This window comes from Mustela putorius, unplaced genomic scaffold (assembly GCF_011764305.1).
Source record: "Mustela putorius furo isolate JIRA1106 unplaced genomic scaffold, ASM1176430v1.1 tig00000127_pilon_pilon_pilon, whole genome shotgun sequence".
In the NCBI taxonomy this organism is placed as follows: Eukaryota; Metazoa; Chordata; class Mammalia; order Carnivora; family Mustelidae; genus Mustela; species Mustela putorius.
Genome location: NW_025421288.1, coordinates 8,505,949 through 8,518,109, shown reverse-complemented (window position 1 = coordinate 8,518,109; position 12,161 = coordinate 8,505,949). Strand labels below are relative to the sequence as shown.

The following is a 12,161-nucleotide window of genomic DNA, read 5'->3' as shown; positions in this document are numbered from 1 at the left end:
AGCTGGATCCCAGGACTCCCAAGGCCTGACAGCCACCCCAGGGCCCCCAAGTCTTGCTTTTTAATTGTCCTTAGGCAGGCTGGCCTTGGGGATGAAGAACAGTAAAGGGAATTATCAAAGCAGAAGCTCTGGTTGTGTGTGTGGGGTGGTTATGTGTGTTGTTAATCTTCAGAGCAGTTGCATAGTTGCCTACACCCGGAGCCTCAAGTCTGCACACTTACCAACCTCCATCCCCATCCCACAGGCAGTTCTGGTTGACAGAAATAGTTTCATATTGAACATCTCAGAATGAAAGAATGGATACCAAATGATGAAAAAAGGGATTCCCATCCATAGGTAAATTTTAAAAAAGTGTGCATACTGTGTCAGAACTCTAGGGCAGCCTAGGGACTCCTGGGAGTCCGTTGAGTGTCCGGCTCTTGATTTTGGCTCAGGTCCTGGTCTTGGGATCTTGGGATTGGCCCTGCCAGGCTATGGGCTCTGCTTGGCATGGAGTCTGCATGAGACCCTCACCTTCTGTTACCAACTCCCCCAGCTTCAAATCTTTTTTTTTTTTTTTTTTAAAGAAGTTTTTTAAAAAACTAAGGCAGCGCACCTGGGTGGCTCAGTGGGTTAAGCCTCTGCTCAGGTCATGATCTCCAGATCCTGGGATCAAGCCCCGCACTGGGCTCTCTGCTCAGCAGGGAGCCTGCTTCACCACCCCCTCGCTCCTTCTGCCTGCCTCTCTGCCTACTTGTGATCTCAAGCTGTCAAATAATAAATGAAATCTTAAAAAAAAAGGGGGGGGGATGTAAAATGGGAGAGGGAAATGTCATAAGCCTTTGATTATTATGTGACAATTTTTACACTATTGGTTTCATGAAAATAAAGCATCAACTATGTTTACAATGTATGCACATGGAAAGAATGTTCTTCCCTTGGCCTCACTTTGCCTGTCGTCAAAGCCTGTCATGAAGGCATTCTCTGTGAACTCCCCCACTCCCTCCACCTCTGTCATCAGAGCCACCCCCGCCCAAGTCCCCTCCTCCTGCCTGGTGGATCCCAGGATTCTAACCCCTCTTTTCCCCAGTAGACTGTGAATTCATGAAGGCAAGGGCCACATCTGATTTTATCATTGTAGAATGTCTGCTCAATAAGCATAAACAAATGGACAAAAAGCCTCCCAAGAGAGAATGTAATTCTGATCTTATAGCACCTGTGCTATCAGTGTCCTGACTTAGATAGGAAGGGCTAGTACAGCAGACACCGTGAAGGAAACACTCCCCACTTGGCTACAGAAGAGGAACAGGGCTGTTGTGTTGCAGCCTCGCCTGGGGAACTGCCCCCCACCCCCCAAAGCCCACCCCCAAAATCTGCGCTCTGGGCTGCTCTGTAACTTAGGCAGAAGGTGAAGGCTACTCAGGGGGCTGTGGCCTGCCCCAGGTTGGGTCTTGCAGAATTTGAAGAAGGTTGAGATTGAAATAAACAATTTGGGGGCGCCTGGGTGGCTCAGTGGATTAAGCCTCTGCCTTCAACTGGGGGTCCTGGGATGGAGCCCGGCATCCAGCTCTCTGCTCCATGCAGAGCCTGCTTTCCCCTCTCTGTCAGCCTCTCTGCCTACTTGTGACCTCTCCCTCAAATAAATTTAAAAATTTTTTAGAAAAGAAACAATTTTGCTTTTGCCCCTGTATTTCTACTGCTGTTGTAACAAATTATCACAGACTTTTTAAACAACTTGTTATGTTACAGTCCTGGAAGTCAGATGTCCAAAACGTTCAAAACGGATCCAACAGGGCGAATATCAAGCTGTGTTGGCAGGGCTGCATTCCATTCTGGAGGCTCAAGAAGAATCTGTTTCCTTACCTTTTCCAGCTTCTGGAAGGCCGCCCACATCCGTCTGATGACCCCCTTCCCATCTTCAAAGCCAGCAATGCCTCATCCATGTTTCCATGCGGCCTCACTCTGACGCTGCCTCCTCCTATCCCTGATAAGGACCTTTGTGATCACAGGCACCCACCAGATAATCCAGCATAAACTCTCCTTTCCCAAACCCTAATTTAACCAGATCTGCAACGTACTTTTTGCCATGCAAAGTAATACATTGTGAGGTCCTGAAAATCAGGACCTGGGCCTCTGGGTTGGGGGTACTGTTCTACTGGCCACGCCCTCTTAATGCAGCCCCTCCTTGGAGGCTCTGAGTTTACTTATGGGGACCCGTGAAACTGCCTCTGTTTATTAACATCGGGGACACACTGCTGAGAACCCCGTTCTCTAAAATCATCCATCACAGACATTTTGCTAATTAAAAGCCGATATATCAGTGAGAACCTAAGTCCCCACCCAGTCCCTTCGACTCAGAGATTCGATCTCTATTTCCAGGCGGGGTGTAGAGTTTGTTAAGGAGGTTTCGGACAGATCGTCCCACATTTATATTAATACAGTTTCTAAGGAAACGGGACCGAGGTCCCTTCTCAGCCCTGGCCTGATCTCAATCCCTTTCATACAGCCGGACGGCTTTGAGCCTACAAAAGAACTGCTTCATTTACGTTTTATCCACGCTGGCCGCACCCTCTTTCTCCCGTACGAAAGGCCTTTCTCGGGGCCCCTTTTCCCCTCTGCGAAGGGCCCACGGTGGGTGACGGATGGTGCAGACCGCAAAGTGGAAGTGTGTTGGGGGTGGAAGTTGCAATCGCTTGGACTGTGAGTCCCCGTTCAACGCGCCCCATGTTGTCAAGCACGAACTAGCGTGAAGAACCAATTCGGTTCTTCGATCTCCAAAGCCTGTGCCTGGGAGCCACAGCCTCAAAAAATGAAGGCGCGGGAGAGGAGCGCTAGCAGCCGCCACACCGTCTTCGACCCACTAAGAGCGACCTTCTTCTCACACCCGCGAGTAACCTGCTCTGACACAGACGCGGTAATCGCTGGGGGAAAAGGCCACGCCCACGTTGCCACCCGACTTGTATGTGGACCAATCCCCAAAAAGTAAAAACAGTATGGGGCGGGCTTATGTAAAACATACCGAGAGCTAACCAGGAGGCAAAGAAGTAAAGAACAAAATTTTGGCCTTTTTAAAAAAAATGTAGCTGTTATTATGAAGTAAGATAATGGAAAATTGAATTTTAGAAGTACTTCACATTGAAAAGTGATCTAATCTTTATACCATCAAAGTTACCATAACCGTAAAAGTTATACTAAAGGTAAGGCTTGCGGGGAGCGTGAAAGTTTGGTATCGCTTCTCGGCCTTTTGGCTAAGATCAAGTGTAGTATCTGTTCTTATCAGTTTAATATCTGATACGTCCTCTATCCGAGGACAATATATTAAATGGATTTTTGGAATTAGGAGATGGAATAGGAGCTTGCTCCGTCCACTCCACGCATCGACCTGGTATTGCAGTACTTCCAGGAACGGTGCACCCCCCCTCGGGGGAACTAACTCTGGTGCAAAAAATAGGAAGTTGCTGAAAGTCGATTCTATTGTAAAAAACTGTGTTCTGCCACGTGCAGAGCGCTTCATAGGGCTTTTTTCTTTTTTTCTTTTGAGGTTTTCTAGGGCATTTTTTCTCTTTTTCTTTTGAAGATTCTATTTGGCAGGAAGAGATAACCAGTAGGGGGAGAAGGAGGCAGGAAGAGGGAAGCAGGCTCCCGGTTGAGCAGAGCCCGAGATCATGACCCGAGCCGGAGGCAACGGCCTAAGTCTCTGAGCCACCCAGGCGCCCCTGTAATAGAAATTTTTTTTTTTTTTTTTTAAGATTTAAGTCGGCAGAGAGGCAGAGAGAGAGAGAAGCAGGCTCCCGCTGAGCAAAGAGCCCGATGCGGGGCTCGATCCCAGGACACTGAGACCATGACCTGAGCCGAAGGCAGCGGCTTAATCCACTGAGCCACCCAGGCGCCCCTGTAATAGAAATTTTTAAAAAATATATTTCATTCACTTGTTTGACAGACACAGATCATAAGTAGGTAGAGAGGTGAGGAGAAGCAGACTCCCGGCTGAGCAAAGAACCCCTTGCGGGACTCTTATCTCAGGACCCTGACATCATGACGCGAGGCAGAGGCTCAACCCAATGAGCCACCCAGGCGCCCCTGGAATAACGATTTCTTTTTTTTTTTTTTTTTTTTTTTTTTAAAGATTTTATTTATTTATCTGTCAGAGAGAGAGAGTGAGCGAGAGCGAGCATAGGCAGACAGAATGGCAGGCAGAGTCAGAGGGAGAAGCAGGCTCCCTGCGGAGGGCAAGGAGCCCGATGTGGGACTCGATCCCAGGACCCTGGGATCATGACCTGAGCCGAAGGCAGCTGCTTAACCAACTGAGCCACCCAGGCGTCCCTGGAATAACGATTTCTATTGCACTTTACGCGCCGGCATTACTCTTCTTATTAAAATAAGTGTACTTCTTGTGATTCACAAATTGTTGGCGTTGTGGGGAGTGCTTCGTTCGTTTTTCCCTTAGGTTTCCATTTTATCCTATAAACAAATCATTGGGTCGCCCCGACTAGTCTAAGCCTATAACGAGAGAAACTGCACAACAGAGGATATGTCACAAAATAAAGGATTTAAGTGTGGGATTTTTGTTTTAAGATTTTATTTGACAGAGGGAGACACAGCGAGAGAAGGAACACAAGCAGGGGGAGTGGGAAAGAGAGAAGCAGGCTTTCCACTGAGCAGGGAGCCTGATGCGGGGCTCCATCCCAAGACTCTAGGATCATGACCTGAGAGCCAAAGACAGCCGCTTAACGATTGAGCCACCCAGATGTCCCAAAATGTAGGATTTTAAAGACAAATGGGAATTTAGGTTTAATTTAATGTGATAGTCTGCAAGGGCAGAGGGACGCGAGGAGGTCAGTCTCAGGCGCGGACTGTGAAGTAGACCCAGGGCGCTTGTTTCCTCGGTAATACAACGTTAAGATAAATGTGGAATGTGATGCTCAGAACTCTCACCAGCAGCTCTGCAGCTGAGCTGCAAACCAGGGCTCCTTCTCTGTGCAGGCAAGAGTGGGATCTTCTTATTTACTGATATAATCTCAAACAGTTTCTGGTTCTCTAATTTCAGAGAACAAAAATCTCTCTGTAAGGAAACAGCAGTCACTCAATGAAGGGGCTCTTATGACACTGTATAGTAGCCGTTTGTCCCTGGGAGGAATAGTTTTAATTTTGCAGACTTTTACTCTCAGCTGGAGCTGATTTTTACCATCCCCAAACCTCAATAGGAGGAAAGAAAAACGACGCCCCCACCTCCACATTCCGGATTTCTGTTTTAAGTTCGTCGGGTTCAATTTCCCCATCTTTCTTCCTTTTGTGTCTTTTATACTCGAGGTTGTAGCCATGAGCCTCGTTAGTGATCTGAATTGTTTCTGAAGTGCGCTCTTCCTTCTTCTCTTGTACGGAAAACCAGATGTGCATGCTGCTATGGAGGGGGGAGACGCACTAGGCCTGGCTCTGCCAGGCGACGCGGTCCGGTCAGGACGGCTTCCACTCCGAGAGCAAAACTGTCAAGTTAGTCTTCAGATCACAAGTACCTCCACATTTCGTCTTCGTAAAGCGAAACCAGCTGTCGCAGTTAGGGGATCTTTACTCTTCCAGGTTCTTGCTTTGTTTTGTTTTTGTTTTGAGTCATCTCGACACGAAACTTGGAGTCTCAAACTCACGACCGCGAAACCAAAAGCTGCAAACTCCACCTAACGAACCAGCTAGGTTCTCTTCTTCCGGTTCCTTAAACTCCGGGAGAGGGTTTCCTCCCCAGACGACTCGGCGCGCGCGGATGACGTAATAACTGCGCCGGAAGTCCGGGCCGCGGGCCGCTGGGCTCCGTTATGGCGGCTGCAGGGGCACGCTGGAATCATGTGTGGGTGGGCACGGAGACTGGGATCCTGAAAGGTGGGTGGCTGGGCCCGGCGTCGGGAAGTGGGAGGTATTCCCCGCTCGCGACCGCGGCGCGACTGACACCCGCCTCCCGCAGGGGTGAACCTTCAGCGCAAACAGGCGGCGAACTTCACGGCGGCGGGACAGCCGCGGCGCGAGGAGGCGGTGAGCGCCCTGTGCTGGGGCGCGGGAGGCGAGACTCAGGTGAGCAGCCGCCGTTCGGCCCCGAGCTGGGGAGCCAAAGGAGGCAGCCTCGCTTTGATCGCCATCCTGCTCTCCTTTGCTCGCAGATCCTGGTGGGTTGCGCCGACAGAACGGTGAGGTATTTCAGCACGGAGGAAGGCCGATTCCAGGGCCAGAAGCACTGCCCTGGCGGAGAGGGCACGTTCCGAGGCCTCGCCCAGGTCGACGGGTAAGACCGAACCCCTCGATGAACGCTCAGCATGGAGGCTCCCGCAGGAAAGCCGAATAATGACGGTCAACCCCTGGTGATACGGGCCGGGGCTGGGTGACAGGGACCTGCGTCCTGTCTATAACAAGCATTTATTGAACACCTGCTGAGTAACAGTCGTTGGGCGAAATGCAAGGGCTGCAGGTAAACCAGACACATGAAGTACCAACCTTCGTGGAGTTTGCATCCGCAAGAGTTTTGCATCCTGGCTTCGTAGCCTTTTGCATGACCCTGAGCAAGTCATTTAACAGTTGAGTATGTTTGAGAGAAGCAGGCTCCCTGCTGAGCAGAGCGCCCGATGCGGGACTCGATCCCAGGACCCCGAGATCACGACCCGAGCCGAAGTCAGCGGCTTAACCCACCGAGCCACCCAGGCGCCCCGGGTTGAGTATGTTTGAAAACAGACACGAACAACAGCCAACAATATGAAGTTCCCAAGGTAAAGGACAGGAAGGTGCTAGCGATTAGGTAACTGGCCTAGTTTTTTGTTTTTTTGTTTTTAGATTTTATTTGACAGAGACACAGTGAGAGAGGGAACACAGAGAGAGTGGGAGAGAGAGAAGCAGGCTTTCACCAGAGCAGAGAGCCTAACGCAGGGCTCGATCCCAGGACCCTGGAATCACGACCCAGCTGAAGGCAGACGCCCAAGGAGTGAGCCACCCAGGTGCCCCCTGGCCTAGCTTTCTTTCAAAGATGGAGAAGGCTGTGAATAGGCTGTGTAGGTTTAGTGGTGGTTTGACATGTGAGATCTAGAAGTTCCGTGGGTGAGACATTTGCACAGGGCCATGAAGGATGGGCAGAATTTTGACAGGAAGGGGTAAGAGCATTCTAGAAAGAAGATACTGCCTGGGCATGATGGTGTCGGGCTACACCACATTTTGGGAAAGATAAACAGCATTTGGAAGTTGAAGCTGAGGATGCATTTTAATACAAATGGGCAAGGTAGGTAGAGATGATATGGAAAAGGCTTTCAGAGCCAGGCTGAGATTTGCACTTGTGATTTGCAGGTGGTGGGGGTATTGGATTTTGAGCAAGGAGGGGTATGGAGAATGGACTGGAAAGAGCATTTGGGAGGCTGTCACCACAACCCAGGCAAATGACACAGCCTGCAGCAAGGTGGAGAAGGTGGGCCGATGAGGGAAAGAACATAGGCTCCGGCTCTCCAGAGTCTGGGAGGAACTTGCTTGGGCTTCGTGGGAGGGAGAGATCAACATTTAGTGTCTGGAGCCCTGAACTGGGAACTGGAGAGAAGAAGCTGGTGGTTGACTTCGGCCAGACCCTAAATTTAGACCTGTCCCACTTCAGTCTTTTCAGGACTACTAATCCTGACTCCTGGTGACCCATTGAAGATTGAGAAAGACCAGCAGAGCCGGGTGCCTCCAGGTGTAGCTGCAGAATAGCAGAGGCCCTCTGCTTTGGAGTGTCACAGACTTTATTTCCAGCTCCGGTTCTGACGTTTAGTTGTGTGGGCAAATCTTGTCATTTCTCGGAGCTACAGTCTCCTCACTTCCAAAACTGATAACCCCTCCCTTCGTGGAGGATATTAAATGACAGACCTAAAAAGGAGAAAATCTCATTAATGTGAATCTGGGGGTGGGTTGGTTGACTGGGGCCCAGAGAAGACCTGTACACCTTTTTTTTTTTTTTTTTTAGCCTAACTCTATCCTCTCTCTTCCTGCAGCACCCTTATCACATGTGTGGAGTCTGGGATTGTCCGCGTCTGGCGTGACAATGACAAAGAGGCATCCTCTGACCCAGTAAGTAAGCCTCTGACCTTGCCTTGCTGGTGATGGTTGGGGAAGATGGGGGCCAGGAATCACTTGTTGTAGGAACCAAGTGAGGGCTTTGGGGGAAGATTATCATCTCTGGAACTGCTTCTCATCTCCCCTCTCATCTGTTCTTTTCAGCTCCTGGAACTGAGTGTGGGTCCTGGGGTGTGTAGGATGCGCCAAGACCCGGCACACCCCCATCTGATTGCCACGGGCGGGAAAGAGAATGCTTTGAAGGTGTGGGACCTACAGGGGTCTGAGGAGCCTGTGTTCAGGGCCAAGAACGTAAGTGATGGGGGTGGGAGGGGCTGGGGCTGAGGTCCAGGGAGGCTGAGGCCACTGACTGAGTCAGAGACGACCAGATGGGCTTTAGGGGATGATGCAGAAGGGCTGAAGGAAAGGGCCTCATATGAGCCTCCCACAACCTGTCGCCCATCTACCCACCCCCGACCAGGTACGGAACGACTGGCTTGACCTGCGGGTTCCCATCTGGGATCAGGACATACAGTTCCTGCCTGAGTCTCAGAAGCTTGTCACCTGCACAGGGTACCACCAGGTGAGGCACCATCTCGCCCCTGGCCCGTCCTGGGCTCCAGCAGCCTCTTGGAGAAACAGCCTCCCTGTCCAGGCTCAGTCCTCATCCCTCATCGTTTGGCACAGCTTCCGTTCTCACCAGGCTCTGTCCCTGAGTTCTCAGAGGCAGCATTTCCTCCATCCATCCCAGTCCTGTGGCTGAGCCAGTGACCTCCTAGTGCTTCCTAGGATGTGTGTTCTGGACTGTGGGCCTTCCTTCGCTTCCCAGCTGGAAGGGAGGACAGAAGATGGTGCCCCTTCACTGTAGGAACACAGGGTACAGGTGTGATGGGAGGACACTGGGCATCAAGAGAACTGGATTCTGATCTTGATGCAGGTTCTGGTTTGCTTTGAGACCCAGGCCTGACACTTGCCTCTCCAGCCTCCAGTTCCTCGGCTTTATAGGAGGGAGGAAGGGAGTGAGGGTCTAACTGGGGATCTTTACAGCTGGCCTCATTTGAAGTCCTAAGACCCAGGCAGGACTGGGTCAGTGTATTTGTCTCATTTCCTTTACTCCTGCATAAGGAAATCTGATCTTGGTGATATGGCTCCATTCAAAACACACCCTGAGGGCTTCCTCTCTCCTCTGTTGTTTAGGCTAAATTTCTCTGAAATTCAGTACTCTGACAGTGGGACTGGCTTACTTTGTTGTCCCAAGATGGGAGTCTAGAGGGATGGAATGCTCACACGTGTGGCCCATGGGAATGCTGCCCCCTCCCAGCCTGGGGGACCTCTTCCCTCAGTCCTGTCCATCCATGCTCCTGAGCAGGTCTCCTCTGCCCACTCCCCACTGACATTCAGAGAAGGGGAGGTACATTTCAAATGAGAAAGTTTCTCTAAGAGTAGGTCATAAACAAGAAAGCGGTGGGTGAAGGAGGGGGTAACGATGTGGAGAAGCTGGAGGGCCGTGCTCTTGTGATGCCCCTGTGTTTTCCAGGTCCGTGTCTATGATCCAGCCTCCCCCCAGCGCCGGCCAGTCCTAGAGGCCACCTATGGAGAGTACCCACTTACGGCCATGACCCTCACTCCTGGGGCCAAGTAAGTATTGAGAGGACAAGAGGGGGTGCTCAGAGAGGACTCCAGGAGGTTCCTGCTGACCCCACCTGCCTCTGGTCTCCTCCTCAGTTCAGTGATCGTAGGGAACACTCACGGGCAGCTGGCAGAAATCGACCTTCGGCAAGGTAAGTGGACCAGGGAGCCTTGCGGGAGGGCAAGGGGTGGGAGGAAAGGCAGGATTCCGTCTCGGGGTACGCTAGAGTGGTTGAGCCCTCATTCAGGAGCCTGTTGCCTGGGTTCAAATCCTGATTTCCCCAGAAGCTATAGGATCTTGGACAAGTTACTTCAACTCCTTGTGACTTCTAGGTCCTTCACACGTAAAATGGAGATCTCAATAATAACTCCTGTCCCAGCACTATGTTGAGGAATAAATATTGAAACATAAAGTGATTGAGACAGTTGGAGCACCTGGGTGGGCCGCTTGGTTAAGCATCCAACTCTTGATTTTGGCTTAGGTCATGATCTCAGGGTTGTGAGTTGGAGCCCCAGGCCCTACTGGACGTGGAGCCTAAGATTCTCTCTCTGTCTCTCTGCCCCACCTGCACATGAGCATTCACTCCCTCTCTCAAAAAAGAAAAAAAAAAAAAACATTTAATGGGGGGTACATGGGTGGCTCAGTGGGTTAAGCATCTGCCTTCAGCTCAGGTCATGATCTCAGGGTCCTGGGATCAAGCCCCGTATTGGGCTCTGCTCAGCGGGGAGCCTGCTTCCCCCTCTCTCTCTGCCTGCCTCTCTGCCTATTTGTGATCCCTCTCTCTCTCTCTCTGTGTCAAATAAATAAAAACTTTAAAAACAAAAAAATATATATTTAATGGTTGTTGGCTGGCCTGCTTGTGCTGATGTGCCCCCTCCTTCCCCAGGGCGCTTACTGGGCTGTCTGAAGGGGTTGGCGGGCAGTGTCCGAGGATTACAGTGCCACCCTTCAAAGCCCCTGCTAGCCTCCTGTGGCTTGGACAGAGTCTTGAGGGTACACAGGATCCGGAATCCACGGGGCCTAGAGCATAAGGTGAGATCTGGCCGCCTTGTGTCCCCATCCATATTTCTGTTTCAGTGTGCTTGGCTCAAGACCCCTGATCTTTTGCAGGTTTATCTGAAGTCTCAACTGAACTGCCTTCTCCTGTCAGGCAGGGATAACTGGGAGGTAAGCATTTGGGTCTAGGAATGTGGGAGCAAGGGCACAGATGTGAGCATTTCCCTGGGGAGAGAAAAAAGCAGCAGCTGGAACACAGACCTGGAACTGCGCTTGTCTGCCAAGTTACTTAAGTTCTCCGAGGAGTGTTAATAGTTAACAGTCCTAACAGGATTACTGCCAAGGGTTGACACAGGAGCGTGGATGGGCATAGTGGGTGGGAGCAGGAAATAAAAGTGATTATTTCCCAGCTAGATCCTCCTTCCCTGTCCATCTGTTACTGTACCCCTCATTCCTCTAAGTTTTCTCCCACTCACCAGGATGAGCCCCAAGAGCCCCAGGAGCCCAAAAAGGCACCCCTGGAAGACACAGAGACAGATGAACTTTGGGCCTCCTTGGAGGCAGCTGCCAAGCGGAAGCTCCCTGATTTGGAGCGGACCCAAGGGGCTCTCCAAACCAGACGAAGAAAAAAGCAGCGGCCTGGGTCCACCAGCCCCTGAAGAGCCTGCCCTCATTTTGTAAATAAACAGCTCAACACCCACGAGGACCCTGAGCCTTTTGTGATGGGAGAAAGGAAAGAGGGGTGACTGCTCCCATCGCTGGTGCAGTGGGATATCTGACGTCACAAAAGCCAGGCACAAGAGGCTGGAGGGCTGGCGTGGGTGGCACGGAGTTCCGGGCCGCTCGGGGATATGGGCTGCTGCCAAGACAAGGACTTTCAGACCTCCGATGAGCGGGCCAAGGAGACCGAGTCGGAGGAAGGCGAAGGTGGGACCCAAGACACACCAACGGGGCCCAGGGAATGGGAGAAGGGGTTGCCCTGATGGGGACCGTCCAGGAGGTTGGACGGGGGAGGGTAGAGCAGAGCTCAGTGGCCTCGTCATCCCCGCAGGCTTCGAAGGGATCGGTGAGGACCCGCAGGACCGCGGGAATCGGAGGTCCAATGAAAGCCTTTTGATCACCGTGCTGTGGCGGCGGCTATCCCTGTTCAGCCGTCGGGGGTCAGTCAAGAGGCAGTCAGCCCAGAATCCTAAGCTGGGGTTACAGAAGAGCAACCGGGAGGGGATCCCGGAGGAGCCGGAGAAGGGGTGACCCCAGCCCTGCTCTCAGTCTGCCCCAGCCTCCAGAGAATAAAGTTTCTAACGTGTACCTGCCCGAGTGCAAGTGCCTCCGCTGCCGGTTCCGGGCCCACAGGGCACCTTCTCTGCTGGGGCTGCGGGCTCTTTAAGGCTCCTCCCCTGGGGCTGGCCTTGCCTCCCGGGCCCCGGCTCTGGTTCCTCGGGGGCGGGGTCGCGAGCAGCCTAGCCAATGGGAGGGCGGGGTCGCTCTTGCGTTTGGGTGGGGGGGC

At 51.9% G+C, this 12,161-nt stretch overlaps 2 protein-coding genes, 1 long non-coding RNA gene and 1 other non-coding gene across 7 annotated transcripts; 3 read left to right on the top strand and 1 right to left on the bottom strand.

Annotated features, from left to right (window-relative positions):
* The first annotated feature begins 3,207 nt into the window (after nucleotides 1-3,207).
* LOC123388741 lies at nucleotides 3,208-3,398 on the top strand. The gene has a single exon (XR_006603262.1). It is a non-coding gene; the product is annotated as a U2 spliceosomal RNA (small nuclear RNA).
* Nucleotides 3,399-5,716: 2,318 nt separating this feature from the next.
* WDR74 (WD repeat domain 74) lies at nucleotides 5,717-11,354 on the top strand. Of its 4 annotated transcripts, XM_004770259.2 has the most exons (11): nucleotides 5,717-5,850; nucleotides 5,933-6,039; nucleotides 6,126-6,247; nucleotides 7,968-8,043; nucleotides 8,194-8,340; nucleotides 8,510-8,611; nucleotides 9,566-9,666; nucleotides 9,754-9,809; nucleotides 10,545-10,690; nucleotides 10,769-10,825; nucleotides 11,134-11,354. In XM_004770259.2, exons 1-11 carry the CDS (start codon nucleotides 5,787-5,789, stop codon nucleotides 11,311-11,313), a joined length of 1,158 nt encoding a protein of 385 aa, XP_004770316.1. In that variant the 5' UTR covers nucleotides 5,717-5,786; the 3' UTR covers nucleotides 11,314-11,354. The 4 variants fall into 4 exon arrangements, with proteins under 4 accessions (XP_004770316.1, XP_044919706.1, XP_044919709.1 ...); XM_045063771.1 differs by lacking the exons at nucleotides 5,717-5,850; nucleotides 5,933-6,039; nucleotides 6,126-6,247 and adding an exon at nucleotides 6,267-6,725; XM_045063774.1 differs by lacking the exons at nucleotides 5,717-5,850; nucleotides 5,933-6,039; nucleotides 6,126-6,247 and adding an exon at nucleotides 6,733-6,754.
* LOC123387305 lies at nucleotides 7,184-12,109 on the bottom strand. Its single transcript, XR_006601675.1, has 2 exons — nucleotides 11,964-12,109; nucleotides 7,184-7,842 (listed from the first exon to the last, which is right to left on the bottom strand). It is a non-coding gene; the product is annotated as an uncharacterized LOC123387305 (long non-coding RNA).
* Nucleotides 11,421-11,965, top strand: LOC123387304 (testis-expressed protein 54-like). Its single transcript, XM_045063832.1, has 2 exons — nucleotides 11,421-11,581; nucleotides 11,706-11,965. Exons 1-2 carry the CDS (start codon nucleotides 11,506-11,508, stop codon nucleotides 11,903-11,905), a joined length of 276 nt encoding a protein of 91 aa, XP_044919767.1. The 5' UTR covers nucleotides 11,421-11,505; the 3' UTR covers nucleotides 11,906-11,965.
* Nucleotides 12,110-12,161: the final 52 nt, after the last annotated feature.

Bases quoted from the DNA above. Each gene is read 5' to 3' on its own strand.
- WDR74 (XM_004770259.2), top strand. From the start codon at position 5,787: ATGGCGGCTGCAGGGGCACGCTGGAATCATGTGTGGGTGGGCACGGAG. The intron at 8,044-8,193 runs GTAAGTAAGCCT...TGTTCTTTTCAG, and splicing joins AAGAGGCATCCTCTGACCCA to CTCCTGGAACTGAGTGTGGG. The intron at 9,810-10,544 runs GTAAGTGGACCA...CTCCTTCCCCAG, and splicing joins AGAAATCGACCTTCGGCAAG to GGCGCTTACTGGGCTGTCTG.
- LOC123387304 (XM_045063832.1), top strand. From the start codon at position 11,506: ATGGGCTGCTGCCAAGACAAGGACTTTCAGACCTCCGATGAGCGGGCC. The intron at 11,582-11,705 runs GTGGGACCCAAG...TCATCCCCGCAG, and splicing joins CGAGTCGGAGGAAGGCGAAG to GCTTCGAAGGGATCGGTGAG.